Source organism: Ixodes scapularis, unplaced genomic scaffold (assembly GCF_016920785.2).
Source record: "Ixodes scapularis isolate PalLabHiFi unplaced genomic scaffold, ASM1692078v2 ptg001547l_1___fragment_2___debris__unscaffolded, whole genome shotgun sequence".
NCBI classification, from domain to species: domain Eukaryota; kingdom Metazoa; phylum Arthropoda; class Arachnida; order Ixodida; family Ixodidae; genus Ixodes; species Ixodes scapularis.
In genome coordinates, this window is record NW_024610164.1 from 69556 (window position 1) to 94638 (window position 25083).

The following is a 25083-nucleotide window of genomic DNA, read 5'->3' on the forward strand; positions in this document are numbered from 1 at the left end:
CTCCTTTAATTCGCAACGACTCCTCTATTCTCAATGCCTCCCCCCCCCCCCCCCCCCCCCCCCCCCCCCCCCGCGCAAATTTCATTCCTGGGGAAACCAATTAAGCGTACTTAGTTGACTTCCTTAATCGCTGAAGTGAGTAATGTTGATATTATTGCGTTCAGCACATGAGTCTAAAAGTTGCTTTATGTATATAGACTGTCAAAAATTAGTTCAATAGCCAAGCTGTCGCGTGACGCTTTTATCAAGAATGATAATTGACCTACACCTTCAAGTGTGCCATCAAGGCATCCAAAAGAGTCGGCACATTCACGCCAGGCAAGCATCTTCCGCCCTAGGCGAGAGCGATGTTGTGGCCAACGACGCCGGTCTCTATGTCGCAAGCCTCAACTTCGAGCAAATGTGCAGCCTGTGCGGTGCATTCGTAAACTGCCTGGGGAAGCGGATTTGGAAGGACCGCAACGCTTAGCGCGTCTCAGCGGTGCGGAGGCCTTGTATCCTAATGAGCCGCCTGCTAATGCTACAGCAGAGAGAGTGTATCCCGACCTGCTCACGAAGAGGGAAAGGAGGAACGGGGGAGTCCACATCACTTTTCTCCCGTTTCTCCTCTTGAACAGGTTGGCATACGCGCTCTCTTCCCAGTAGCTTGGCTGTACGGAGTATAGCGTCCTCTAGAGATTTCTTGCAGTATGCCACCCAAGCGGTTGCAGCCTGAAGAGTAAGTACCCAAAGTGATTTTTGTTTCATCCCATAGCGAAAGCGACAATCGAGAACGAGTATAGCATGTGCCTCATGTTTTGAAATATGTTTTTCATTACCATTTTGCATCGTAAGTGTGACCGGCGCCGATGCTACCAGCCCGAGCGTGTTGTTTTGCACGACGCTGTCACTTCACCATTGTGCGTCAAGTTCATAGCAGTCAATTTCAAAGCGTTGCGCTCGTTTTTTGTTTACTCTTATTCGCTCGTAGTTCTGGTATGTGATGAGACGAAGATAGTGCTAGCACAGCGACTTGTGTCCGGCGACACCGTAAAGTAATAATAAAAATAATGATGATGATAATAATAATAATATTATAAATAGCTTTATTTACCATGTATAAGCTAAAAACATCAACACGGCGTCAGTTCTGGATCGGTATCCATGCGCGCAAAGGCACAGAGACGCAGCAGTTCGGCGTGCCGAGAAGGCTTTGATCACGCCGCGGACCGGGGGAACTTGCTTTCGACGAGTTGTGTCTTTTACCTACTCCACTGCGCTTTCGTAGAAATTTCTGTGTTCTCAATGCCAAGTTTCACAGCGTGAGTTTTAGAAAAACTTCTTCGGCGAATGACGACGAACGAGTAGTGTCTTCACGACGCAGCCGCAAGCCTCTGGAACGCTAGCGAGAATGCGATTTTGTTGCATGCAAGAGGGCCGCCCGGTGGCCGCACTCGCGCTCATAGTGCTCGCGCTGCAGCGCCTGCAGCAGAGTTGGTCGTGCCTGCAGCGACCAAGCGGGGAAGCGCGATCCACCAAACATGTCCTCCGAGTTCCCGAAGTGAGCGAATGCGGGCGCGCTTCGGGATCTCGGGAGGAGATCAGTGATCGTCCATCTTGAAGTGCGGCGAACGGTCCCAACATGGGTCCCAACAAGAAACATCTCTCGGAGACGAATTTATCCTCCTTGCCAGCTCGTTTCCTCTGCTGTACTCTTTCCTTTCCTTTCTACTCCTCCTTTCGGTCTTCCAAGTTCTTCCCGCGCCTCGCTCGGCCGTTCGGCCTTGATGGTCGGCTCTTTGTGCTCCTGGATGCTTGCTCCGTGGCGGTCGTGACGCAAAAGAACTTGTCGCTGGCAGCTGTCCTGGCTGTCGAGCGAAGCAGGCGTGTTTGCGGCAGCTCTTCCGAAGGCGTGCGAAGCTAAGTGTATTTGGTGTTTCCTTTGTAGATTTTGTTCTAGCGTGCATGAAATAGTTTGCATAGATTTAGGAAGCACTAGCATATGAACTTCGACTAGTTTAGGCCGCCGGGAGACCACTGGCAAGGCTAAAGTAAAGCTTCATTGTCATTTTTGGCAGTTTTCTTTTTCTTGTTGTGTTTAGACTTGTTCACTCCACTCGCGCCTTCCAGTGCCGTCCGAAAGTGTGAAGCACAAATCACGCTTATTCTGACATATGTTCCATCAGCCGCTCGCCGACAATAGACCGATCTCACCAGCCAGTTTGACTACGCCACCGCTGCCGCAATGCATCGGGGGAACTTTAGTCTTTCTGTGCGTGCAAGCACCTCGCTGGAGCTCTGCGCGTGCAGGCTGTGCAGGCCACGGGGAGTTGCCGCAAACTGTCGCCGCGAAGCGGCGTAAAGCGCAGCGCGACGGATGGGTTAACGCGCGCCCCCGTTATTCGCTAAAACGACCATTCGCTCAAATGTCGCCGTTCGCTAAAATGTCATTCGCTCTTGTGATATGGACCCTTTCCACTCACTTGATCGAATGACGTTTTAGCGAACGCCCACGTTTCACCGAACGACACTTTAGCGAATAGTAGGACGCCGCGAAGCGGCGTTTTCGGGTGGGCCAAATGGGTTCACATTTTTGAAATGAGCCGCCGCAGACTGTCGCCGCTGGCGGAGCGCAGCGCGGCGGATGGATTGACGCGCGCCCCCGTTATTCGCTAAAACGTCGATTCGCTCAAATGTCGCTGTTCGCTAAAATGTCATTCGCTCATGTGATATGAATCACTGATGGGCACGTTAAAGGGACACTGACAAGGTATTTATGCTCGCCGAGGCTTTTTGTTGTGCGTGACATATGAGAGCTGAACTACCCAGAACAGAACACCAAATTTAATCAAAGTCGTGGGTCACTGAAGGCACACACTCAGCATTAAAAATAGAAAAAATATGAAACCAATTTTTTGTGGCTTCTAAAAAGCTGCAAATACGTTGATTGAAAAAAAAAAGTTCCACAGACAACCGGAAGCATTCTGTGCGTTCGTCGTTCGGCGATGGCAGCGGACGACCGGCGTGGGACCTTTATTTCAGAACTGTTGTTCGCGGTACCGGCGAATTCTGTCTACCTTTAAAAGAGAAATTCGGGACTGATCAAAAGAATTGGTATTCATCCCGTACGACACGCCCGACCACCAAGCCGATTTGCACGAAGACGTCGCCGAGCCGTCGCTCCCTTCTCGTGGCTGAAGACATCGCTCGCGCAAACGTCAAGCACGACGTGTCTACTTCGAGTTGAACATGCACGCGTACGATTTCTTTACTAGGTGTGAATGTCGCCAATACGTGGTGCTTCCCGACTTCGACCCGGGAGTGCTTTTGCTAGAGGAAAATCGGCAGCTAACTTTCGGACTTACCCCCCATTCACACTGGAAGCGGATCCGCGGTCGCGAAGCGGTTGGGAACGCGGTTGTATAAAGATCCAGTACAAATGCACGCGCATTTGATGTCATCGTGTGCGCGTGCAATTGTACTGAATCCTTATACAACCGCGTTCGCAGCCGCTTTGCGAACGCGGATCCGCTTCCAGTGTGAATGAGCCCTTACAGTTTACCGATCATTACTAAGGAGAGAGATCTACAAGTAGGAGGTGCCCCGGTAGCTTAGTGGGAAAGACGTCCGCTTCATACTCGGTAGGACCGGGATCGATCCCCCGCGAAACTTTTTTTTTTTTTTTTTCAAACATTTTCCGATGTTTACATTTTTTTTTCTTTTTTTACAATTATCACTGAAGAAACAAAAAAAAAAAATAACAAACAAATGTTGTGGACAACACTTCGATGAGTTAAATGGTATGGAATTTCCTTTTTGACACTTGCGAACTCAATGTAATCACTTTCCACAAAATGTAAGGAGCATACAAATAAGGAAGCCTGTTCTTTCCGAGGTGCCCGTACATGTTGAATTGCAGCCATCCATTGGTCCCGATTTCGTTGATCTTTCGGAAACTCTGTCGCACAATGCCCCCCCTTTTTTTTTTTTTTTTTTCGGACGCAGGACATGTGAGCCAGCTCTTCACGCAACATCTTGGGTGTATTATTTTCGGAGCCGATCATGGAAATTCACCACGGGCACTCACTACTCATCTCCAACTCCTCAATGTACAAAACAACTCATCTTGGAGTACAGAACAGCGAGCGGAACAAATATAAGTTATAACTGCAAAAGGATCGCACGGTGAACAGTTCCCGTACGCCGCATGTCGTGTCGTCTGCTACGGAGAGGAGAAAAAAAAAAAAAAAAAAAAGAACGCACGGTTGGGTGTAGTCACGTGACTTCCGCCACTCACTCTCTTCTCTCCACTTCTCCGACCTCCGTCGGGTTTCGGTTTCGGTTTCGAGCAGTTGCGTCTTTTGGCTTTATTAAAAAAATACGCTGCTCTGTTGCAAAATATTAATTGGGTAGTCCTCTGACACATAATGAAGCGCCTGACAAAAAATGGAAAAACATTTTTTGGGGGTGTCAGTGTCCCTTTAAAGGGCCGCCCACACTAGCGAGAAAGCGCGCGTGGCACGCCGATCGCGGGAAGACGCGTCTCGCATCCTGAAGACCACACTAGATAGAGTTCTGCCGTGGCGGAAAATATGTTCGCAACACAGCCCCTCGCCTGCGTTCACGCCGCTTCGCGGCGACAGTATCGGCTGCTAATTACAGTTGACCAGTACACGCCGCTTCGCGGCGTCCAGCTGGCAACCCAAGTTAACCAGTACACGCCGATCGCGGCTGTCCCCGATCGCAGCTCCGGAAAGGAAAACCCATACCATTTAGTTCTGCAAAATTTTGTCGACAAAAAAACAAAAACAAAAAAAAAAAACGTAAATATTGTTAATGCCTCGAGAAAACGAAATGTTTGAAAAAGAAAAAAATAGGCCCACCGCGGATCGGTGGGCCTATTTCGCCTAGCAACTTGACGTCGCAACACCAGCAACACGGGCCGCCCGCGTTCACACGCAGCAACCGAATTGCTCCAACTTTTCATCATCATAATTAAATTTGATTTTTCTTTCACTATTTAGACGCCCAGCTACGCGCTAAAAACGCGTTCTTATATCTTTAAACGGCGTTGAGAATACTAATTCATTTTTCTGAAACTGTTTATTTCCGAAAACGATCCATTTCAAACCAGAACTAAGTCTTTAGCTGTCATCATCACCACCACAGAGGTGTCACGTGCAGTTGATTGTCCAAAGTTCGAAAATCATTGTACCGCCCCTTTAAGGATAGGAATCCTAGAATTTTTTTTCCTTTTAGATAAAAATGTATGCATCCAACTCTTCTGGAGATTTAAGAGACTAGCTAGATACATTTATTGAAAGAGTAATTATTTGCCACTTTAGGAGACTCGGGCATCTAAAAATATAACTAAACTAACAATTTAGACAACCATGGTGCCATAGAGATGCCGGCTCGATTTAAATATTCGTTTTTTCTAACACAAACCAACTTGGTACTGTAATGAATATCCAACCCCTTGTTTTCTTATTTTTTCTGCACGGAACATACAGTAATTTTTTAATTCAAACTTGCAATTTGCGTTAAAATAAGGCAAGAACATTTCTTTGACTTCCAGGCATAATATCTTGCACTAAATCAGGACTTCAGGTCAGAGTCCCACTTATGTGCGGACGCCTAAATTAATGAAATTCTTGCAGGATTCACATTGTTTTCATCACTCCCGTAACTGTCCATCAAACTGTCGTCAGATTCCTGAATATTTAAAGGCAGGAGGATTTATCGTCACATGTGCCTGAGCCTTAATCCCTTTAAAAAAGGAAGGCTTTGTATCTCTTTGTCAGCTAAAGCGGACATCCGCACCAAAGCCATGTTGTATTAACGTGAACGCTCACAAGCGACTGATTCTTTTTTTTCTTGGCTCACTGGAGCTGTCAGACAGCAAAACAAACAAACAAACTATTAAAGGTAAATAGAGCAACTGGTGTGGTTTTGCCATTTACCAGGGAGCGTGCTAAAACAAGCGCTGAAACTGATTTGCGAGTCACAATTGTGGTCAGGCTTTATCGTCCATTAGGAGTAACATGAGTGATGCTCATTATTAGTAGTAATATTACCATATTGTCTGGGCTATAGTCTGTGGACTATACATGTTTAAAAGTTGGAATTTTAGGCTGTGCAGACTATCTACGCCTGCGGACTATACAGGAATTTTGTTTGTCTAGATTGTTCATTATACGAGACGTAACGGATTTTGTGAATTAAAAAATATGTATGATTTATGTATAATACAAGCTTCTTTGTGAGCTAAGAAAGCAGACATTTGTCAAGGTGTGCTGTGCATGAGAATATTTTTATGTCGACTAAGCACCGGTACGGACTATGCACGGCGTGGAGACTATGCAAAAAAATTTATTTTTGACCTTAAACTTGCCTTTGCAGACTAACACCGGGTGCAGATTATAGCCTGGAAAATATGGTATTTAACGTTCTTAAAGTAAAACGTGCGCTCACTTACATCAACTATTGGATGTTTGTGTGTTCGTGGGCAGACAGTTTTTGTGACAGTCTTGAACAAACACCATCTGAGGAACCCATAAACAAACTAAAAAATTGATGCAGCTTTGTTAATTCGACCAAACGTGATGAAAGCCGGCACCTTTACAGGGACATTGTTAGTGAAAACAATTAGGAAATCATACGGTGATGAAATGGTTGTAATACACTGTACACACATCGAGGACGACGTCAAGAACAGTGTCTAGGACAATTTCAAATACAATGTGAAAAACGACTGATCTCTCGGACGACCTCTAGGACGACAATGAGGAGGATGTCAAGGACGTCAGGTCATGTCAGCTTCAGCTACCGGCGCTTATGAGCTTACACGACCTTGGCTTAAGCGAACGAAGCTTGCGCAACCAGCGCTTACAGGGTAACGCGACCGGAGCTTCCGCATCACTACAGCCGCGGTGTTACGTGCCTTGATAACGCGTCCTTTAGCGTGGTTTGGGCTCTCTCTCTCTTTCTCTTTTCCTCCCCCCCTTCCTTGAACTTGAGCACTTCTAAATTTTGGAGGGCTATGAGCTCAATCGCTGGTGATGTGAGAACTATCGAGGGGCACTAGTCATGATCCCAGGCACTGTACTCTTGAAACCATAACAGAGTTGCTGTATACAATAACTTTCTTAATGAATAGGCTACAAGTATTTTTCTAACATAAAGTTTTGTTGCAGTGGAGGGGCGTGCTTTTTTGTCGTGATGTTCCCCCACTTCGAGGACAGTCTGGCGGTTGTCCCGAGGTGCTGGATGCTTGAGGGAAAGCTGGCCTGTTGTTGGCCAAAAGGCCGGCATCATAATTTTAAAAGACTTGTACGCAAAGGAGTGGAGCCGGATGAAAACTGGTACATCCATGGAGTTGTGGTGCTAAAGGAGTGCTGTAAGTAATTTTTTCATTTTTTTCTTTTGAAGTACATTGGCTTATGCTGCCTCTAGACACTTCTGAATATGTGAATGCAGTGATCCCCTGTTACTATGACCAGCTTCATGTTTGCGAGAAGTCTTCATGATAGAGTGAGCGAGGGTTGTCAACATGAGTCAAGCGTGCAAGCATCTTATTCCAAATATGAATTGGGGAGGGGTGACCAAGTTACCCGACATATACATTGAATGCCGTAAAAGAGAAGAACTATGTGGTTGCTTTTATTGGGCACAAAACGTAAAGACTCAATTAAGTATTGTCCAAGGTTGTTATGTTGTGCAGACAGCCGACTTGCATGTGTTGCTCTTTATGTAATTTCACCAAGTATGTATGTTTATATACATAAATGTCTATACATACATACAAGTATGTATGTATATCCATTGGCAATTAGAAGGCATCACATACATATGGGTATGGCCCTGCAGACTTATGTAATGACCTAACTCGCAGAGTTAAATAAGATATACTAATACCAAGTAACTGGACTTAACCATGTATATGAACAATATAATTACAAGGAAAATTGCTTTTTAACAAAGCCAAATATCTTGTGCATTTGCACTTCCATGCATTAATATTTTGCAATTAGGTTAAAACCAACTAAAATAAATCGGAAGCATAATGCGATTGTGCGAACCTTCCGCACATGTGTCGCTCACCTTTCGGCTGCAATAAACCAAACCTAGCTGACTCAGCTCGACTCGTTCATCGGTATCCGAATCTGCATTTTAAACGGTTCGGGATGTTTAGATTTTCACAGGAGTGCTGCCATGCCTTTCAATATTAAAATGTATTGTCACTGACAGGACAAACAAAAGGGAGGTCCTTCAGTACGTGGTCCCAGATCCAGTGACAGTCGCCTCCCTTCGATAACTCTTTCGCATCTTGTGAGCTTTCAGCGTTTGCGTGCAGCCAATGCGCAATGGAAGGCGATAAACACATGCCGGAGCTTGTTTTGTGATTTACTATCAAACATATTACTGAACTTGGACAAAAGTTCCAGCTGGCTATATGGAGACATACCAGTATCATCTCGCATGGAGTATATGTGGCGAAGATTTTCAACTTGTAGGTACAATGCTAGGTCTGAGCTGTTGCTGCTTTTAGCATGTCTCTAAGTTACATTTCAAAATTTTACAAGTTGGGTACCTGGATCAGTTTTTTTTTTAGTTATATGCTAACTCCTTATCCATTTTTTTATTTTTCGCAATTCTTAAGCTATTCTTTTTTTTATTTATTGTATGTGGTGGAGAAAGGTGCGGTACAAGCCACACGTGTCTCCACCACAAATCACTATGTTTAAAAATGTGTAAAAAAAAATGTGTTGCCATATTTTGGCAGCGCTGCAAACTAAGCTCTCGACATGCCTGGGTTGTCCAAAACAGTCAAGGGGCGAGCGAGAGTTTGCGGTAAAGCTATATTCATCCTGTACGGTTCGGAGACAGCTCTAGGTGGACAAGCTAAGCTTGTCCTAAATGATTAAGGGGTTAAATACCTGATGTTGGTAAAACTTTTTAATGTGTCCTTTTGTTGGGCATGCTGACCTTCATTGATTTTAGACACAAACCGCCAAGAATTTCTGATCCAATTTGTTTTTTATCAAATGTCTGACAATAATCTTATATAAGCCATGTATTGCTTTATTTTGAAGGTAAAAGTCATCATGAAGGGCTATATGGAAAAAAAAGACTGGCGTTAATATTTTCTTTTTTCTTGAAAGCAACATATGACAAGGCCCTGAGGGTGCTGAAAAGGGCAGAAGAAGACCAGGCACTGGACACCACGGATGGTGGAGTGGAGCGTGGATCACCAGGTAATATGGCTCACATTGGTAATAACAATTAAAATGGCAAGAGCACTAGAGTGGTGAACCCCAGTCATGTCACCTAATTTCCAATGTCAATTTTCGTAGGTGACCGTCACTTCCACAGGCGGCCACTTTCCACCCAACAGGCGACGTCGCTGCCTGCACCACGTAAATAATTTTACAAATTGCTTGAATAATTAAATACATAAATGATTTTACAAATGCTAGCACTGCCAGTGTGTGCCAAAAAAAAAATTATGTGAACCGTCTGTGCACCCAGCCATCTTCACTCAAGAATGCTAAGAAAATGAAAAAAGAAGCATTTTGTTTGTTCAAAGAATGGACAGTGTACTGTATAATAACTGCTTTAAACATCTAAGACATGCATGATAAACACTTTCATGTGTTAAGCTTCTTACACTCAAAAAATCTTAATTTTTAATAAAAAAAAAACATATTACTGAGCAGACGACATATGGTACGCAGCAAACACTGTTGTGTTTTGCTGCACTGAAGGTTTCTAAAAAAATGTGCAAGACGACTGTTCACATGAATAGCTACAATTAATACAGCACACTTTTTTCTTGAGGTATTATTGTTCTACAAACTAGTTATGAAAGATAAATCATTTAAATTTTCTGTCGAAGCCCACTTTCTTTAGACGATGAAGCAGCACAGATCTCCAGGTTTCGGTGCTCCCTTTCTCATGTCATGAAAGGGCATGCACCGATTTACGAAATGATTCATTAGTGCAGCACATTATTTTCTTTGTTCCACAGCATAATGTGTTCCTTGTATCATGAATACTCATCTGAGGGTTACTGAACAAGATGGCTAAAATTCCTAGGGTGTCTTATTATTTCGGTGTTCTTGTTACCAATCACTCAAAGTCCCGCTCATGCTTGTCATTCTTAGATTAATCATTATATTTGGGTATTACGTCGGGGAACATTAACAGGTCCCTCGGGGCCTTACAATCTGTTCACGTCCAGGGCCTGCATAACTTTAACAAAACATAGACTTGGTAAAAGAGGAAGAAGAGGTCGAAGCTCTTACTGTTCCATTCCATTTAGTCACCCCCTGAAGAAGGAGTCAAGTAGACCTCGAAACTGTGGCAACTGTTAGTTTCTGAGCTTTTGGTTTGAGATTTTTTTTTTTTTATTATTTTTTTAAACCAGACAGATTTCTGTCAAAGATGTTTACTTTCACTACTTTTGTGATGTTACGCCCTGGCAAGGAGGGCCTTCAGTGGCCTGCGTGCCCCAAATAAAAAAAATAATTTAGATATTCGAGATCTTGGAGGTCAAATGAAAATTATATAAGTGGGTTTTCTCAAATACAAAACCGCCTCAGCTTCCCTTTAATGTATTTACCAGGTGTTACCACGTGTGTTGTCTTGCCATACATGCAGCCGATATACGCTTCCATCATTCGGATCTTAGTGCAATATTTGGTGGCACTTTAAGGCTTAAGTGGCCGAATTGACATGCTTTGCAAAAACTAACCTTTTTTTAGAGGTACCTGACTCGTCTAACATCTTTTGGAACTTTCAGTAACCAGTCCCAAAGTCTAGAACCCTATAGCCTTCATGTTTTCTGAATTACAGGGCATAGTTCAATGTTGCAATCATTGCCCTCGCGCAATGATTTTGCTGAGAGTAAAGCAAAGGTGTCAACCCTATGTATCAACAAGGGTGGTGCAGAAACTATTACCACAGTGTTACCTTAAAAACTTCTGTTGGTGGCACAGTCTTATCAGTGTTTCCTTGGAGGTCGCCGTTTCCAGTCGTTGCTGTGCAGGTTTGAATGTGTTAAATTAATTTGTGACTGAGATGCGAGAAACAATGGCTGCTTCACTTATGATTTGCATGAGTGGGATAGGTCCATTGTTTTTGTGGTCTGTGGGTGTGCTTAGTGTCAAGTATTTTGTCACAAAGAAGTGTGTTTGAAATGATTCAGAAGTTCAAGGACAACCATGCAAGTGTCAGCTATAATGAAGCAGCCAGATACCTGTCCGTGTCCATGACTAATGACGACGTTAAGGCTCGCGCTGCGGAAACCAGGATCCTGGGTTCAATCCCCACTGCTGCCCGTTTCGATCTGGATGAGCATCGTACCGGCGTGCGGTCGTGTATCACTACTGCGTGGTGCACGTTAAAGACCCCAGGCTAGCGGTTCTACTGCACTGGCTAAATGTCTTATCTACAGCTGGGAGGTTCGTCGCACATTGAGGCAGACTAAGTTCTAGACTGTATAAACATACACACAACCCAATTTTCGATGACATTAAGCATATGCGTGAACTGATTTTGTTGAATAGATGATAGTGGATGATGACAAATAATTTGCAAATCAGTCAAAGCTTCAGCTATTTAATACTACATGACAGGCTTGGGTCTGGAGAATTGTTTGATTAAGGTAAGTTCTACATTTAGGGTGCTGTAGAGTTTATTTTTAAATCACTATCATAACTTACCTCAGGAATTAACCTATTTACGAGTGATAAATTTAAATTCGAGAACACTTTAGGCTGCCAGGGAAAATGCTAGCATGACTTAAGAACTGCTGAAAATCCCACTGCCCACAAAGCGGCAACTTCTTGCTCTAGTCAACTGAGCGAAACGTTTAGAAAACCGGGAAATTGGCAGCACTGCACATGGGCTGATATACCTTAATGTATATGTATGATTAGCTTTCCCCCATTTGTTTGGTGCACTTCTTGAGTGAGTTGACATTAACGATAACCTACCAAGTTGCAATTTTGTGATGCATACTATCCTTTATCATCTACAGCTGACAAACAAATTTTTGATATTACCAATGAAAATAAAAAGATGCGAGCGAGGGACTATTGTCGTTAAAATTTCTGTCATTTGTACCAGTTCAATTTTAAACCACTACTTTCAGCTCCTGGTCTTGCCTGTGGGGTATTTGGCCCAAGAGGTAAGATATTTGCTAGTTTAAACAGTATGAATTACTATGCGAAGCTTTCAATTGTGATTATTTTGTTACGGTATATTTACAATCCCAATGGCCTGTAGATGGCGGGGTGGTAGTTCTAAGACAACGGGAGAGATGGGGTTCGATATTGCAGGATTTTCCATGCACCTGCTCGCTGATGCAGGTCAGCATGCTTAAAGTAATTTATTCGGCTACAAACGCAAAGCGGTCAGAGCAGGAGCATATCGCAGGTGACGGAGCTGTTGATATATATTAGGAAAACAAGCAGGTTAATTTTTAAAAGTTGCAGAGACCTCACAGAACTTTTGAAGCTTTGTGGAGTACGAGCGCATTTAAAAAGACTGACCCTGTCGTTGTGTGTGGCAAGAAAATGTGAGGGTGATCAAGATATCGTTGTGTTTGCATCGTGCCTGGCCACCAGTATTCTAAAGGTGACCTCCGCATAGTGACTGTTAAGCTGTGGACAAGCCGCGTTTACAGTTAGTACTTATGTCTTTGTGTCAGAGGGTCACAACTCACTGCATATTAGTTTTAATGCATGGGAATACTTGATCAACCTCCACCATAGTTACTAATGGTCTGTGTTGGCATTGTCCTGTCTTTTGCAACCTTGCAGTTTGTGAGGTTTCTGCTAGCTGATTATGGCTTAATAGGAGTTTAGGATTGCATTCAAATTTACAAGTAACTAAACTCTGAAAACATTATGGCACAAAAGCATAAATTTTCTACCCACATCTTATCAGAAGTTATAAGAAAATATTGTTGCCAATCAGATGTATTTATGTTTTGTTTCATTAGTGAACATTAGAGCATTCAATAATTAAACTAAAGCAATTGGTCACTGCTACGACATTCCAACCAGCACGAGGCTGGCAAAATTTTCCTAGAAGTTATGTGAGAAAGCACCAAATAAAGAGGAGTCGCATGCACTCAGGCCTTCAACGCCACTTGTGTAGTGGAAATGTCAATGAAATCACAAACTTGGACGATACCAGATTGTGGTAGTCCTTGTTCTTTTAAGAGTAAACTGCAAAAAAGGCCACTGTTGTGCATTAACAAATGTTCTGTCAGAGAAAACTATAAGAATGAGCAGCTGTGTCATGTTCATATTAATTTTATTGCTCAGTGTACATTCCTTATTGTGTATATTTTAGCAGGTAACAATGTATATTTTCCTGCAATTCAGCTTCATCGCCAGTTGCCACTGACGCCGCAAGGTCAAGCTTGGTTTTTGACCACCAACTGCCTGCAACGACTTCTATGATCACAGGTTGTTTAGCTGATTTGAAAGTTCCAAATTGATTGCTAATACTGGACTCATACAAACAAGCAAATAATGCAAAGTTCTTTTGATAAAGGAGTAGGCTAGGTGTTATTGTGATAGATATATACAAAGTGTTTTTTATTAGGACCAGGATTTTAAAAAAAAGAAAGAACTTGCAGGTTTTCTTTAGTCCTGGGGGCAAGTTGGTGCCTATAGACCTTTCCAGCGGCAGTCTCGAACGAAGCGATTTCCAGCGCGCGTCCCTGGTTTTGAGATTGTACATCAGTGTTGCCCGACTGCGCTGAGCTGTGGGTTTTCTCGTCAATAAGCTGTGGAAGCCTGCGTAGGAGCAATTTTGAACGCTGGTAACAGAAAAATCGCCTCGCTTTATTTTTTTTTTTGGTGTTCTATGGCGAAGAGAATTTCTCGAAGTTTTTAAGAGAGCATTGAACTATTTTTGGGAACAGAAACAAACAAATGAAAGCTATTTTCGGTGAGTCCGTGCGCGATAGAACAAATGCTACTGGAATGTTTGTTTCATTTTATGCGTATATTTTTACGGCACCATACACTCAGCCGTGTCAAACTACAAAGATCTTAACTGCCTAACATATTTGACCACACCAGAGGATAACCGAACTGCATGGATATTGCCTGCTCACTATATGAAATTCAACGAATCTCATCAATCGAACAACATATATTGTACGTACCCCACGGTGCCGAGTTATCCGAACAGGATTTGAGAAAGGTCTCAAGTAACACAGCATATCCAATATACAGTGTCGACTACAGTCACTTCACGACGATTGGACGGAATCCGGCTTGTCTTGGGGTACGTTTTGAAGACTGATGTTTTTTTACACAGCACTAAAGCAAATAAACGAACGTGTCTATTCCTTCCACACACCTAGGTCCCGACCCTATCAGCTATTTTTCGCGAAGACCCGGAACATAGCCGGAAAGGCTTTTCGGAGATTATCTCAACAGAAATAGTCCTCGAAGAACGTCGAACGGCCCGCGTCGCGGGCTGCTTGACGTTCGCTCTCTTCGTTCGTTTCCTGCGAAGGTCGAGTAGGCTACGAGCTCTGGTATTCCCTGGTTCTCACAGTGGAAGATTACAAAAACACGCAAGCATCCTGAACAGGCAAATAGAGTAAACACTTTCAAGGAAAGCCGGCGAACTTCAAACACGCAATGCAGGTGGGGAGTCGCGCTAACCGGGTTTCCACAGCGCGGGGGGGTGGCAGAAATTTTTGGCTGATAGGGGTCGCTTGAGTCGCAAAATGGCGGCGGCCAGCGAGTTGTTTTTGCAAAGGTCTATAGCAGCAACTAGAAAAGAGGCTCAATTGATTCATTAGTTACCTAACTAGCTAAGATTTAATTTTCTATCTAAATCTTAACCAACTTTTTGGGACAAAATGTAATTGGAGAATCTATGCTCGACCTCATTATGTAGCTGTGACATGAAATTTTGATTAAATAATTAGTGGGTACTACGCGGCAAGAAATGTCATCTTAGTACATGGATTCAAACAAAAATTGAGCCAGCAGAACATGCCCATGACGTCGATCCCTGTGCTTTGTGCCATCATCGCACTGCCTTTCGTCACCTGCGGCATGAACTTTTGGGTTGTGGAGCCAGTACAGAGCGAAGAAATCACCATCACCATTGCTCTTTGCCTGCTCAGTTTCAGTTACGAGGTGTGTACAAGGATTGACATTTCACATCATGGTTGGTTAAGACCAGAGTTACGCAAACTTTGTAGACCCGCGACCTCTAAAATAACGCCGTCCGATTACCTACCCTACCCTACCCCCCCCCCCCCCCCCCCCCCCCCGTCCCCTTCCCCGCTTTAGAGCAGTATCAAAGCAATCAACAGCTCAGCTTTCTGAGGCCTCCCCCCCAGACGTCACCTCTCAACCCCGGCTTTTTGTGCCGCTGGGTTAAACTAGAATGAAGTTGAGTGTCAATGTCCAACTTCGTTATGACGGAAGATATTATTTAAACTTCAAAAAGTTTGCAGAAACCTTTTAGTCAGCTAGCTAATTATTCCGTTTCATCTCTTTTCTAGTTGTCCCCATAGCTCCAGCCAAGCCCTGTAAACGTTGCAGCCCACCAGCAGGAAATTTCTAAAAATCTAGTTTATCAAAGTAATAAAAAAATATCTTTGCTAATCAGAAGTATTCATGTTTTGTTTCATCAGTGAACATTAGAGCATTTAATAATTAAACTAAAGCAATCAGTCACTGCTACGTGATTCCCACCAATACGAGGCTGGCAAGAATTTTGAAGAAGTGCTGTAAGATAGTATGGAATAAAGAGAAGTCAAATGCACTCGGGCCTTAACACAACTTGTGTGGTGGGAATGTTATTGGAAGCACCAATTTGGACGATATCAGATTGGGTTTGTCCTTGTTGTTTGAGGAGCAAACTGAAAAAAGTGCCACTGTCATGCATCAGCAAATGTTCTGTTAGGGCAGGGGTTCTCAAACTGGGTTCTGGGGAACACTGGTTTCACGAGCTGGTCTCATGGGTTCAGCGAACACCCAAATTGCCATCCCCCCCTCCCCCCAATCCCCCCTCCCCCGCTGCAGGCTGCACGGCAGGACCATGCAAAGCGCCTTCATCTCACTTTGTACTGACATCGCAATTGATATGGTGGGGATATATGGGAAGCAACACAAGCAGAATTGCCAACAATTGTGCATCTGTTGCTTCTCGGTCGGCAAATATAGAGGAGGGAGGGGAGCAGTGTTCCGTGGCAGTTTTTGAGGCTTCCTGGGGTTCCGTGAGACCAAAAAGTTTGAGAACCCCTGTGTGAGGGAAACGTTTCAAAAGAGGCCCAATTTGTTTGATTTGCACACCAGTTGCAAACTATAAACTAACGCGGAAAGCACCCACTTCGTTCAAGCACCCATTATTAACACTTTCCAAACTTGGAAATTCTGCAATTTGTACGTTCAGCGCCCGATTTGACCATTGACAAGTGCCATTGTCTAGATTAACCCAGTTTTCAGTGAAAGTGAGGTGGGCACTCCACTGGTATTTTATGGTAGCTGTGTTTGGAGATTTGTGTTTGTCCTCCTTGTTCTTCTTCTCCGGGGATTATTAGTGTTATTCTTGTCCACCTGGCTTGCTCCTTTACATTAATTGCATTATCACCTTTGTCATGTTCATATTAACTGTATTGCTCATTGTACATTCCTTATCCTGTATAATATACCAGGTAACAATATATATTTGTCTGCATTTCAGCTCCACCTACCAATGATGCGGGAAGGCCGGCAAGCTGCGCTTCAGACTGCCAACCACCCCCTCCAGCAACAGTTCCTGCACTCACAGGTTGTTTAGCCAATTCTGAACTTCCAAATTAGTTCCTAATGCTGCAATCATACAAGCAGGCCAATAATGCTCATTTATTATGTTAAAGAAGTCCAGGTGTTTTGGTGTCATGACATTTACAGAATCGGTTCTATAGCAGAACCAGAATTGTTTTTAAACAAGAAATCTGATGTACAGTGTAAACCGCATATAACGTATGTCGCGGGAGTCGCGAAAATCTGCACTATAAGCGGTACCGCGCTATAACCAAAACATCAATTTTTCAGGCCAAAATACATGCCATCAGACAACTTACCTTTGTAAAACAATTTATTTTATGTTAGATAAAAAATAAAGCTTAGTTTGAGGAAAGTCTTTATTTCACCATACTTCTCTCTCAAGTGTGTCACACATTTTGAAAGAAATGAGCGACTTTCGCCTGGCACAGCCTTTTAACGGCGTCGCGGGTTGCGGACGGACGTTGCTAACGTCAGAATTGCTAACCCTAATCACTTTTCTCCGGCGATGAAAATACGTGAAAATTCGCATCCTTTATACGGTACGCGCCAGTAATACCTTCAACTTGAGCACAGGCACGAAATGCTCCAAATAAGAAATCCGGGTGATGTTTGAAAACACAAATGCTTAGAAAGGACCACTGTAGTCGAAGTAACAAACACGACAACACGGGCGTTTCTGCCGTTTTGAGAGTGCCGCCACAACATCGCCGCACGAGTAGGTGGATCTTCCCTTCTAGTACGTGCTAGGTTATCATAGCGACACACAACGAAAATTCACTGTCAAGGATAGCGCTTTTACGCGGAACGATGAGCGACGATCACAACCGACGCCATGTTTGCGGATAGAAGCAGCCGGCCCGTGACCGGCATGCAATGCGCGCGAACACTTCTCCTCGACCTGCGATTGGTCTGTCGTTGCGGTTGTTTCCAATGCAGCGGAGGGACGCACGCACGTTTACGACACGTCCATGCCTCCCTCAGTTGCTATGGCAACTGAAGCCTCCCTCTTCGCTTCTCCCCGCTTCTTCGAGCAACCTCCTTGCCCCGCCGAGTGCAGCTCGTGGCTAGCGCCGTTATCTAGTGTCGCGCAGAGAAGCGTGCGGTCAGCAGGCTGTTCCAGAAACTGCACTATAACCGGTATTTCCCTTCGCGCGCCTGCATTTTAGGCGGTGTGTAATTACGTGGAGTTCTATGGGAGGCGAACCGGTGGTTTAAAAAAGCCACGTTATACCCGGTCCTGCACTATAAGCGGTTACGTTGTAAGCGGTCTATACTGTATTCATTTTCACCCAAGAGCAATAGTAAGAAAAGTTGGGCTTCTTATATTATGTAGTGGTGTCATGAAGTTTCTGTTGCCCTTTCCCTCCTGCCAAGTAAAGTCCTCTGCAACCCATGGATGTGCTTATTAATGTCGTGGATGGCCTTTTCCACAAGAAAATTGTTGCACTTCTACGAAGTTTTTCAGCATGCATATACTTTGTATCTGAGCCGTAGATGCCTAGTTCAATTATGGCTTTGGTTGTATGTAACCTGAACTATCCAGTTCCTGTATTATTTACTCCGGCGCTCGAGAAGTACAATGCAGTGTCATTCCTTCCTTGTACATTTTTAAATATTTCTCTTTTTTGTATCAGGCTTTGAGTCACAGGTACTAAAGCTGCTCTTGGAGCAGCGCCAGCAGCTCCGTGAGCTGTCGCAACAGAACACAGCCCTCAAGGAAACCCAGGAGGAGCTGTGCCTGCGGCTGGCCCAGCTGGAGGGCCAACTTCCGAGGAGGACTGAGCCAGCTGGAGAGGCAATTCAGCTGCCTCTGTTCTCCCTGGAGGATTTCCAGGCCGCGGAGGAGGTCCTCCAAGATGGTGCCTCAAGAAAAGCTTTGGTATGGTGCATGGGATGTGTTGTATCGTGCAGTAAGACATGAAATTTTAACTTGCTCCGTGATGCTTGTTGTGTGCACCAGCGTGAACATTCCTTTTCAAGTTATTCTTTTAGTGGAGGTATTGTATGCTTTATAGTGTATGCCTGTGCATTCCTAAACCACACGAAACATGAAAAATGTTGATTGTGGTATAAAACTCCTCTACTTCCACCCTTTCCCAGATTAAGGGAGTCTGTCAAATCATGGCAAATGATCTGGCAAAAGGGGACTAACAACCATGTTTGCCCTATTTCCACAAAGTATTTCTGAGAAGAGCAAATAGTTTCTGCGCACTGCATAATGAACTACATTCTAGAGTTTCCAGACTATCCAGCATAATGCTGGCAGTTGGAATAAGATGAAATTAGCTTGGAAGATTGTATGTTAGCAGTTTCAAGAGTATAACACATTATAAAATGTCAAAGTGAGAAGGTGGAGGCCGCTGGAGTTCATGGGTAAATGGAGATGCAGCCATGAACTCCAGCGGCGAGGCCGTTGTCTGCGCTCGCGCGACGAGGCACGCACAACTGCATGCCTGTCGTAGTTGTCCTCACGTGCATGCGAACATGATTGCATGACAGAGGCACCAGCCGAGACACTTGCAATCCATTGTTTTACGTTTGCTTACTTTTGACGAAAATCTGTCTCGTCGGGAACCAGTAAAACGCAGGCAAACGGTTTTTCGGAATTGCTCGGCATTGCCTACAGCACTGTACACTTGTGGGATGTCTCAGCAGTAAGAACACAAGCAGCGAGTTCCGTCTCAAAACGTCACATCACAACACAACATAACACAAAATGGCCTTCGTTTCTACAGCACCTAAAACAAATAATTTTATTTTTCTAAGAATATCTTCTCCAAAAGCCACTTTTGCTGCTCCGAAACACTATCTTCGCTGTTCCAGAAGCCACTTTTGGTACTCCAAAACACTGTTTGGGTTGCTCCAAAGGCCACATTTGTTGCTGTAAAACACTGTTTTGGCTGCTCCAAAAGGTGCTCCAAAATGGCTTAGGCCAATCACATCACTGGCTCACATATAATGTGAGTGTTCATAAAACACCTTTAGTGTACTAGCTCAGGATAATTAACGTGCTCAAATTCAGTGTGAAAAACAAAACATAATCTATCTGTATACCGTAATCACTCAAATGTAACGCAACCATGATTGTAACGCAAAGGATGACTTCACAGCGCAAAAAAATAAAAGAACACAAATGTAACGCGAGTAAAATGAGGGGAAAAAAGTGATTTATTTGTTGCACATAGTGGCCAACACCTGCCAGTTTCTAAAAATAAAATGAGTTTGCTCACTCATCCCTTTTGCCATTGGTAATCAAGTGTTCCCCCTGAGACAATGAGGTCCGCAGAAGCCTTTTTGGCTGGGCTCACACTTGAAGAGCGCTTCATGCTGGAGCCTGCACCCACAGATAGTCGACTTTTGTCACATCTAGCCGCCGAGCCGCGGCAGAGTTTCCGATTTCCTCAGCCATCAAAATTTCACTTCTTTTAAAGTGAATGTCGTACTGAGCTCGTCGCGTTGCCATTTCCTCGGGTCCAGTTGCGGAAGCACGAAGCAGCAGCCCGCGAAACACGGGCACATGGGTAAGGTAACCCTAACATGGGCGCAACGAGTCGCAAACAAGAATAGACTTGGATTGGCGGTTGGTTGCCAGCGTGTATATGTTGCCAGCACAAGAGTGAAAGATTGCGAGATTTTTCGTAGCTATTTTAAAGAGCCTGTGCTGCGACACTGCCAAGGCGAATTTTGAAGCATTTCGATTATAACGCGAACCCCCAAATTAGGTGAGGGAAATTTTGAAAAAAAAACTTGCGTTACATTCGAGTGAATACGGTATTTGTCTAGGACTCTGTTAGCAAGATTTTACATTACGCTACTGCTATACTGTGCACGTGAAGCTCCCTAAACTGATATAGAAAATATAGCACTCATGACTAATTTTGTGTTTTGTTCGTATTGCAGAGAGCTCGGTTTGTTCTAATGGGTGGAACAAGTGTGAAGGATGCGGTTCGCTGCATCATGGAGCGAACCCTGAAGAAAGAAGTTCAGGCACATTTTACTTTCGTGGGGCGGCAGGGGAAGCAGCCATTTAAAGGAACGAAGCTGTTTTCCGTCATCAAGGGTATGACTTCTGTCATTTACAGCTTTATTTATTGAACATGGATATCTAGTAATTTTTTAAATACCCAATGAACTTGATGTTTCGACACAAAGCAAACATTTAGAAGAAGCTTCTACTTGAAAACATGCAGAGTGTGCCCCATTTTTTCATGTAAAAAAATGCTTTTATTTTGCACCATACTTTGGTCTCGGGGATGTATTTGGATGATGATGATGGTTTGGGGTTTTATGGCGCAAGAGCAACTTAGGCCATATTGTGCCAAGGATGTATTTGGATCTGTAATTGCTTAATCTTTAGCTTCAGCTTGAGTACTCAAGGTCCGTAGGCATAGAGTTGGATATTTTGTTTATTTCTTTGCTGATCTAGTATTTTTTTATTTACAAACAACACTGATCTTATCTGCGGGGTCGTGGCAAGGCTAAGTATTACAAGTCAAAGCATCAAAATATGAGTTACCCATTTAGAGCACAAAATTTAAACAAATGCACTTACAGAATAGTGGTTAATACTGTCATAAGAAATTCCATTGAATTTTATAATTGTTTGAGGAAAAACTAAGAACTAAGGTCTGCAGAAGTTATTGTAAAAATTATGTATCTAAATCTGTTGCTCACAGTGCTTTGTGTATTTCTTTCTTGAGTGTGTTTCCGTTGTGTCTGATAATATAACCATAAAGTATGCTGGTAATGTTACGTTTTACACCATGTTCTGGGTAACTATTTTATGTTCACTTATGTTGCTCACCCCTATTACGGTCCCCATTGTAAGGACTAATACTATTGTCAAATAAAATAAATAATAAGAATTAAAAAAATCAATTAGTAGAGTAAAATGGTAAGTTATCTTAATTGCTTGGCATAACAAATAAAAAAAAGTTACAGTATCAACAGTGTTACTTTTTATACTTCTTATTAATTAATCGAAATTGGTAAAAGAACAAGGAGTGGGTTGGTAAAGGTAGGAAAGCATGTCTCTCTATGGGCTTTGTGGGGATTCCTGTGGTCTCCTTTCCTTGATGGCTGTGATACTGGCCGCAGGTTGGAACGCTCGGCCTCTTTCGCCGTGAGCCCTGGCCTGCTCGTGAAGCGGAAGGTCCTTGGTCTTGGTGGACGCTCCTCTCACTCCCCCGGGTGGACCTCTTCCTGGCCCCACGCTCGAATGCGGCTCACGAAAGACAAGCGAGGTTTCGCCTCCTTTTTCCGCTTTCGAAAACGGGGACTTGCCCAGTGTTCGCAAAAGAAATAGGACATGTCTCAGCTCCTTCTTTGATGCTTCTTAGATCTTGGTTCTCTAGAACCCCGCGTATGGCAGGTAAGGACCTTTTCTTATTTTGCCGGCGTGGGAAGCATTCCAGGTGGGGACATAGTAGATCGTATAGGAGAGTGTTTTCATAAATTCTCTTGGACACTGTCCTTACTCTGGTATGAGTGTCTTCTTTTCCGCTATATTCAAGAGAGTGAGACAAAATAGTCAATCATAGGCACCGACGGCAGAAATAACTTATCAAACCGACCCAATGTAACGTGGCCTTAAATGTTGTCTACATTGCCGCAGAGGTGTGGGACTGTGCTACTAGGTTGACATCTCCATTGAGATCGCCACCACTGTTAAGATAACCCTTTGGTTATCTCGAGCAGAAGTACCGATAGAGTAACCAGAGGGCCGTTTCAACAGCGGCGGCAATCTCGAAGGAGACACCAAGCTTAGTAGCACGGTCCCACATCATTGCTGAGGATTGGTTCAATAAATTTCTTCTGTCTGTGCTAATGATCGAATCTTTGTTTGATTGTCGAATATAGCGGACACACAAACCAGAGTAAGGATGGAGTCCAAGAGTATTTGTTAGAATACTCTCCTGTACAAACTACTATGTTCCCATCCAAAATGCCCCCCCCCCCCCCCCCCCCCCCTTGCCTGCAATGTAAGAAAAGGTCCTTACCTGAGATGCAGGGTTCCGGAGAGCCAACATTGGGGAAGCATCTGAGAAGTCACCGACATATCCTTCTATTTCGCGGTCACCGGACGAGTCACCTTCGTGAAAGTGGGAAAAGAGGAGGCAAAACCTCCTTGCCTGTCAGCAGTGGTTTGCATCTGAGCGGGGGAAAGGAAAGGGGAACCACCGGGAGAGAGTGAGGGGAGGGCCCTCCAAGACAGGGGACCCTCTGTTTCACGAACGAGTTGGGAGGTCATGGTGAAGAAGGTCGAGCATTCCGACCCGCGGCTATTATCAGAGCCATCGGGGAAGAGAGATCACAGGAATACCCACAGCTTTTACTCCATATCATTTTTGTTCATGTACATTTTTTATGATACAAATGCAAGCCCTTTGGTAAGCTCAGAAACAAATCTAATATTTTATGTGTTAAAATGCACTCAATAGCTTTTGTTTATAGATGGCTAATCTTGTGTTTAACTAAAAATTGTGTAAAAAAAATGGGTAAAAATGCACAATTAATTTTTTTACTAGCACAAACATTTATGAGGCATTCATATAGCAAAGCAAATTGCAGTGCACAAAAGCAAGCAAAAGCATTGCAGTACAGTGTGTATGAGCATCTTTTGTTTTGCTGTAATCCTCGTGATTGCACGTCCTTGGACGAAGCGTGTCTATAATTGTCTGAATATAGCTGTCACAGATAGAAAATATTAGCACAAACATATTTTGTACGAAACCATCTTCCAGTTATTCAAGCACATTATTACATCATTTTGTCAGATAACATACAGCATATTTTGTTAATGGGATGGCGTAATGGTGGAGACAACAATTTTAGTCTAACTTGTGTATTACTGTGTTTTGTATTTGGTGTTCTAGCTGCTGTCCAAAAAAAAACGAAGGCGGCTGACACGGAGGTAGAGGCGGCCATCCGGGTGTACCTCTACGGTGTGAAGGACCGGGAGGGCGGGCGGCGTTCCCGCTTTTTGGAAGCTGTAGATGCTGCAGCTTCGAGGAGGATTGCAGCATTGAGCGAGGCTCCAGCTTCGAACAACGCTGTAGCCTCGGGCGAAGCTGCAGCCTCGTTCGATGTTGTGGACCTCTTCGAGGTTGCCGCATCCGGTGGCTGGAGCGACGAAGATTTCTAAGAATAAAACCCGTGACCACAGTCTTTCGTTTTTGCCCTTTTTTAGCACCACTGGTGGAGGTGTTCTTATTTCAATGGGTTTTAACTAGTGGTGATGTATCGTTTAATGCAGGAATAAAAGCTATACTCCTTCTAACTTTACAATGATCTGCAGTGGATGCTGTGAGCTATCCCAGGCAGACCAGCATGGTGAAGTTATTGCATGATTATGCCCCCCTCCCCCCCACACCCATGTCAATGCAGTCCATCAACTTCACATTATTGTAAGGTGAAACAGTCTATATGTAATAACAATCCAATTGATGCAGCCAAAATTGTTAAATTGGCATAAATTGGTAGTTTTAAGTAATTTTCAGAGATGCCTACTTTACCAACTTTGGCTTGGGTCTAGTATTCCAAAAATCATATTTTGGTATGGTGTGTGGGTGCTATTTCAGGTTTATGTGGCAGAAGTCTGGCATTTTCAGCAATCTTGCCTTGGCTCATCCATGTCACTTTTTTATGCACTCCAGTGGCTAAACAGAGAAAAACAAAACTTTGGCATGCCTCTGGGCTTTCTGTGGCATTTTTGGCACATGTTAGACAATCCAGTGGGGAGCCAGAGAGGAGCTAACTCTTATGCTTTTGAACCCCCAAATTAGGATTGACTGGCAGCTTTGGCTCAGGTATGGCTCTTTTGGCACTCCTGGGGCAAACCGTAGAAATACCAAACTTTGGCATGCCTCTGGGCTTGCTTTGGCACTTTATGGCGGACCAGAGAGAAGCCTACTTTTTGTCCCCGAATTCCCAAATTGGGATTTATAATAGCTCAAGTATGGCACCAACTTTGGTGTTCTTCTGCCGGACCAGCAATGCTAAACTTTGATATGCCCCGAATTCCCAAATTAAAATTTACTATGGCAATTGTGGATAAAGTATGGCACCAACTTTTGCACTCCTCTGCCGGACCAGAGCAATGCCAAACTTTTGTATGCCCCGAATTCCCAAATTAGAATTTACTATGGTAGTTATGGCTGAAGTATGGCACCAACTTTTGCGCTCCTTTGGCGAACCAGAGCAACACCGAACTTTGGCATGTCCGAAATACCCAAAATGGGCGTTGCTCTGGCAGTTCTGGCCTAAGTATAGCACTACTTCGGCA

The 25083-nt window shown here is 43.9% G+C and overlaps 1 protein-coding gene across 1 annotated transcript; it reads left to right on the top strand.

Moving 5' to 3' along the window:
- The first annotated feature begins 209 nt into the window (after positions 1 to 209).
- Positions 210 to 23963, top strand: LOC120840263. The gene is made up of 10 exons (XM_042288281.1): positions 210 to 718; positions 7176 to 7378; positions 9144 to 9236; positions 9336 to 9398; positions 12137 to 12172; positions 13377 to 13460; positions 16714 to 16800; positions 18434 to 18678; positions 20700 to 20859; positions 23675 to 23963. Exons 1-10 carry the CDS (start codon positions 690 to 692, stop codon positions 23941 to 23943), a joined length of 1269 nt encoding a protein of 422 aa, XP_042144215.1. The 5' UTR covers positions 210 to 689; the 3' UTR covers positions 23944 to 23963.
- The last annotated feature ends 1120 nt before the right edge of the window (positions 23964 to 25083 follow it).

Coding starts and splice junctions, on each gene's coding strand:
- LOC120840263 (XM_042288281.1), top strand. CDS start 690: ATGCCACCCAAGCGGTTGCAGCCTGAAGA. Junction 13,461..16,713: donor AACGACTTCTATGATCACAG/GTTGTTTAGCTG, acceptor TCTGCATTTCAG/CTCCACCTACCAATGATGCG. Junction 18,679..20,699: donor GTGCCTCAAGAAAAGCTTTG/GTATGGTGCATG, acceptor TTCGTATTGCAG/AGAGCTCGGTTTGTTCTAAT.